A 5,723-nucleotide genomic window follows, 5' to 3' on the forward strand; every position below is an offset into this window, starting at 1 on the left:
AAGGAAGGAAGGGAGGGAGGGAGGGTAATAGCAATAGCAAATAGACTTATATACCGCTTCACAGTGCTTTACAACCCTCTCTAAATAGTTTACTAAGTCAGCCTATTGTTGTCCCCACAACAATCTGGGTCCTCATTTTATCCACCTCGGAAGGAGAGAAGGCTGAGTCCACCTTGAGCCGGTCAGGATCAAACTGCTGGCAGCGGGCAGAGTCAGCCTGCAATGCTGCATTCTAACCCCGGCTTCTCTGCGCCACCAGATAAGCGCTCCTGGGATTTAAGGAGGGTGAAGTCTCCATCGCTTCCTTCTCAAAGGGACTCCACGCCAGCCACTCTCTTAACTCCGCCCCTGAGTTCAGTTGCTGATTCCACCCCAGGCCCTGATGCTTCAGGTGGACAGGCCAGCCAGGAGATCTGCCGCCTTCTCCCATTGGATCATCAGGGCTTCTGTAACCTGGCACAAATGAATAGCAGTAGCACTTAGACTTATATACCGCTTCACAGTGCTTTACAGCCCTCTCTGAGCGGTTTACGGCAGGGCTTTTCACCCATTGTACCACTTTTAGGATATGGCAACATCCGAGTACCACCAGTCGCCTAGCAAGGTGTCAAAAACTTGATGATCAAAAAAAAAAAAGGAAAAAAGTGATAAAGTACAGGTAGTCCTCGACTTACAACAGTTCGCTTAGTGACTGTTCGAAGTTACAATGGCACTGGAAAAAGCGCCCCCCAAGCCACAGCCGAACAAGACACCTGCCTGCCCGCCCGGTGGTGCTCTTCCTCCTGTCCGAGGTTTCCATAGTTGTGAGCATTTCTGTTGAGGATTGGCAGCGGGGGTGGGGTGGGGGGATGTTTGGTTTTTATTCCCCCCGTCTGCTGGGTGGTTGCAGCAGGTTTTGGTCACTTCACATGACCCTGGGACACTGTGACCGTCATAAATATGAATCAGTTGCCAAGCATCTGAATGTAAATCACAAGACCCTGGAGAGGCTGCAACATTCCAGCTGATTGGTGCTTCTTCTGGGCTCAGCAGAAGTGTCAGGATCAGTGCTGCTTTCCAGCTGGATCCTGGCGCTGATCCTGGCGCTTCCGCTGAGCCCTGACAGCCCTGCAGCTCCAGCCGTCTCTCGCTCAGGCTTGTGCGGTGCTGCCACCGGTTCAGCTCGTTCCCCTCCCCCGCTACCACTTTTCTAGGATGGTCGCGTACCGCCTGCCAGGTGCCAATGTACCACAGGTGGTACCCGTACCACTGGTTGAAAAGCCCTGCTCTAGTATAGAAAGCTTCAGTTCTCCTTCCCTCTCACTGGTCTCCCTCCCCTTCCCCATTTCTCTTTGATCTGGAGCGCTTTGCAGGACACAGTTTCCTTAACCTTCGCTCTCTCTTTTTTTAATCTGTGATATTCACCATTTCAATTTTAATTGGAGCCTCTCTAAAGAAATGGACAAAAGTCATTTTCTTGTTAGTCAAGCATTATTATCATATTGTGTTTCTCTGAAAAATAAGACCGGGTCTTATATTCATTTTTGCTCCAAAAATACACATTAGGGCAGGGGTGTCAAACTCAATTTCACTGAGGGCCGCATCAGCATTGCGGTTGCCCTTGAGGGGCCGGGTGGGTGTGGCCAGAGTGGGTGCAGCCTACTGGGTGGGCGTGGATGGAGTGGGTGTGGCCTACTGGGTGGGTGTGGCTAGGTCTACAACATTCGCGTCAAGGGTGCCTATGGGGGCCTGGGCGGGAGTGGGACAGATCTGAGGGTCTCTGGCAGAAGGGGGTGGGACCGGGGCAAGTGCCAAGGCATGGTCCACCAGGGCAAGTGCCAAGATGGCCACCACAAAATTGTACATGGGCTCCCAGCCGGCCTGGGTCAGGGCCAAGGCAACGGGGGTCGTTCCCTCACTGTTTCCAGGATGGCTTCGTGGGCCACATGAAACAACTTCGCGGGCCACATCCGGCCCCCGGGCCTTGTGTTTGACGTGTCTGCATTAGGGCTTATTTTCCGGTTAGGGCTTATATTTGGGGAAAATACGATACTAAATGCGTCCGTCTGGCTGACGATCTTAACTGGGGCTTTATTTTTGGGGTGGGGCTTATATTACGAGCGTCCTGAAAAAATCATGCTGGGGTTTATTTTCCGGCTGGGTCTTATTTTTGGGGAAATACGGCAGCACTAATTAGGAACTTCGTTTTAATGGAACACAAGGGTGACTTTCAGCTCCCCTTGCCCCCCCCTTGCCCCCTTCTCCCTCCGACGGGAACCCCGGTGGGCAACATCCAAGACTGAACACACTGTTTTTCGGTTCAACAGCGATGTCGTCATTGTGGGTAGCAGCCAGGCAGAAGATGTGCCTGAAAGGAAGAAATTTGGAAGAATGAAGCTACTGCAGTTCTGTGAGAATCATCGGCCTGCCTACTGGGGCACGTGGAACAAGAGGTCTTCCTCGATAAGGCCCAGAAACCCTTGGACTAAAGATATGGTAAGCTCAGAACATTACATTCCTTAGGGCAGGGGTAGGCAACCTCGGCTCTTTTATGACCCGTGGACTTCAACTCCCAGAATTCCTGAGCCAGCCATGCTGGGGAGAAATGGAGAGGTTTCCAAGCTGAGCTCAGGAATTCTGGGAGTTGAAGTCCACGAGTCCTAAAAGAGCCAAGGTTGCCTACCCCTGATCTAGGTCTGTCTGTCTGTCTACCTACCTACCTACCTACCTACCTACATATCTATCTATCATCTAGATCAGGGGTAGGCAGCCTCGACTCTTTTAGGACTCATGGACTTCAACTCCCAGAATTCCTGAGCCAGCCATGCTGAGGGGAAAGGGAGAGGTTTCCAAGCTGAGCCATGCTGGCTCAGGAATTCTGGGAGTTGAAGTCCATAAGTCCTAAAAGAGCCAAGGTTGCCTACCCCTGCCTTATATTCTTCAAACAGGCCACTGGGACCAAGGGGATATCAATGTTTTTTTAAAAAGTTTTTTATTTATAATACAGTTAAAAAAAATGGACATAACGTAACATTCCAGTGTAAGTATTTCTAACAATTGGTTCCTCTTCTTACATATAATTCTTCATCTCTATATACACATGTATATTTTTCTATACAATATCTAATTTATTTCTCTATTTACTAACCTAAAATTATATGTATTTCTATCTTAACACTAGACCAGTGGTGGCGAACCTATGGCACGGGTGCCAGAGGCGGCACTCAGAGCCCTCTCTGTAGGCACGCGCGCTGTCGCCCCAGTCCTAGGCCTTCAGCTGGGTTTTATAAAACCTTTTTGCTTTAGGCCTCCGCCGCCATATGCAAAAAAAAAAAGAAAAAGGTTAAATCAGTCAATTTCAACTTCTCGCGGAAAAAAAAAGATCTTGCAAAGTTGGAATTGACTGATTGAACTTTTTAGTCCCACCCAGCCTGCTATTACCACCTCAGCCACGCCCACCCAACTGGCCACACCCACCCGGCACCCGACGATGCATAAGTGGGTTTTGGGTTGCAGTTTGGGCACTCGGTCTCTAAAAGGTTCACCATCACTGTTCTAGACCAGTGATGGCGAACCTTTTAGAGACCAAGTGCCCAAACACTGGCCCCGCCCCCNCCTCCCTCCATCCTTCCTTCCCTCCCTCCCTCCATTCCTTCCTTCCCTCCTTCCTTCCTTCCCTCCCTCCCTCCTTCCTTCCCTCCCTCCCTCCTTCCTTCTTCCTTCCCTCCCTCCCTCCCTTCTTCCTTTCCTCCCTTCCTTCCTTCTTCCTTCCTTCCTTCCTTCCTTCCTCCCTCCGTCCCTCCCTCCCTCCCTCCCTCCCTTCCTTCCTATCTCACCCAAGTTGTGAAGTCTAATCTGTGCTCCATTGCAATTTGCAATCCAGTTGTGATGGATATCTTCACGGCTGCCTTTTGGACCTCTTGATCGTAAAATGGATTTGAATTAGAAATTCAGATGGAAGCTTTTCCCACAAAAAGTGCCTTTTAAACAAAGGATCTGCAAAATGTTCCTTATCCCGTGTTTTGAAGCGTGGAGACTGTCTGAGTCATGTTTGAATGCTCCCGATGCTGGGTTGTTGTTTTTTTTTGTACACCCAGATTATATTTTCCTAAACCTGGGCTTTATTTTTGAAGGGCAAAATTAGAAGAGAAAAGAAAAAAAGAAGAAGAAAAACGCTTAAAAGAGGAAGAGAAGGTAAAAACAGCAGCACTTTTTTTGGGGGGGGGGTTCTATTTCGGGAAGAACGCAGTGTTCAAAAGACGTGCTTTTGACATCACACGGTGTTTGCCTTCTCTGTGTTAGAGGAGGCTTTGATTGCAATAAGGTTCTTCATCTCATGGATGGTAACCTGTAATCTTGTCAATTTTCTGATTCTAGCGCCTCAAAGCAGAAAAGGCTGAAATCACCCGGTTCTTTCAAAAACCAAAAACCCAGCCTGCTCCAAAAGTAAGTCTTCTAATCATGTTTGTATTCTGTTGAGATGTTTAAAACTATTAGTGTTTTTCCTGGCTAATACCATAAAATACCTGACTTTGCTTTGAGCAGCAAAATGCTGGCCTTAGAATGGTAACAACATATTTGAGGGTGGAGGTTCGTCCTCCGAGCTTCTGTGGGTTGGTTTCTGAACGTTTCGTTACCAGGCTAGGTAACATCTTCAGCGGAGTTTGGAGGGTGTCAATGTCGGTGTTCTTCTGTTTACAGGGGCTTTCAGGTGTGGGTGTGAAGCATATTTTTTTCCCCCGAAGTGTGTGGTTTTTCTGGCCTTCAAAGATGAAACTTCCATCTCAGTTTATGAACAGCGTGATAAAAGTTTTGGCCTCTTGTTTTCAGACTCTTGCGTGCTGGTGTGGAAAATTTGCTCCCTTTGAGATCAAGGAGAACATGGTCCTCGCTCCGCTTTGCCGGGTGCCCTTCGATCAGGACCTCTCCGACCGAGTAGACCGGTCCGTGCAAGAGCAGAGCGGCGACTCTTCTTTCTTGGAAGAACTGAAGAGTCGGGATCCTAGGAAATCGGAGCCCACCCTTGTCTGCAGCCCCGATGCTGACGAGATTAACAGGTGAGTTCACCTTCGTGGGAAGCAGGTCCGTCTTAGGACAGACGTGGCTTTAGCAAAACACTTGGGATGAAAATAATGGTGATGTCATGTGTCTGATTAACGCAGTGGTTCTCAACCTGTGGGTCGGGACCCCATTTGGGGTCGATCGACCATTTCACGGGGGTCGCCAAGAAAGGCTGTCCGCCATTTTTTTTGTCCGCCATTTTTTTCCCCCTTTTCCGGCGGGTGCCTTACCTCCCTTGGGCTGGGCCAGCTGGTGGTCGGCCTGCTCCGTCTCTGCCGCTTGCCAGCTACACCTCGGCCGGCGCAGGGGGCGGAACCACGCATGCGCGGCGCTCCCAGGCAGGGAAAGTCCTCGACTTACGACCGGTTGGGTAGTCCTCGACTTACGACCGGTTTAGTCCTCGACTTACGACCGGTTTAGTCCTCGACTTATGACCAGTTGGGGTCGCGGCATTAAAAAGGTTGAGAACCACTGGATTAACGAAACACTTAAAAGGACTTTCAGGCATTTTTACTCCTAAAAGGCATTTATTAATGTTACAGATACGTCAGTACAACATGGAGGAAATGCTTAGGACTGGCTTCTTTTCCGCTATGCATGTAATTCTAAGCATTTCCCTCCCATCTTTTTTTGGGGTCATGGTTCACATCTTCCAATCAACTTGGAAGATGTGATTTACTTCC

At 49.3% G+C, this 5,723-nt stretch overlaps 1 protein-coding gene across 1 annotated transcript in view; it reads left to right on the forward strand.

Annotated features, from left to right (window-relative positions):
- Nucleotides 1-4,112: 4,112 nt before the first annotated feature.
- Nucleotides 4,113-5,723, forward strand: part of CHAF1A (chromatin assembly factor 1 subunit A) — a gene marked incomplete at its 5' end in the record, with an annotated part of 22,985 nt that continues 21,374 nt past the window's right edge. The window contains 3 exons of the mRNA XM_015829298.1: nucleotides 4,113-4,173; nucleotides 4,357-4,425; nucleotides 4,810-5,036. Of these exons, the coding sequence (XP_015684784.1) occupies nucleotides 4,113-4,173; nucleotides 4,357-4,425; nucleotides 4,810-5,036 (357 nt within the window). The remainder of the gene's footprint in view (nucleotides 4,174-4,356; nucleotides 4,426-4,809; nucleotides 5,037-5,723) is intronic.

Source organism: Protobothrops mucrosquamatus, unplaced genomic scaffold, assembly GCF_001527695.2.
Source record: "Protobothrops mucrosquamatus isolate PMUCROS unplaced genomic scaffold, P.Mucros_1.0 scaffold5778, whole genome shotgun sequence".
Taxonomy (NCBI): Eukaryota; Metazoa; Chordata; class Lepidosauria; order Squamata; family Viperidae; genus Protobothrops; species Protobothrops mucrosquamatus.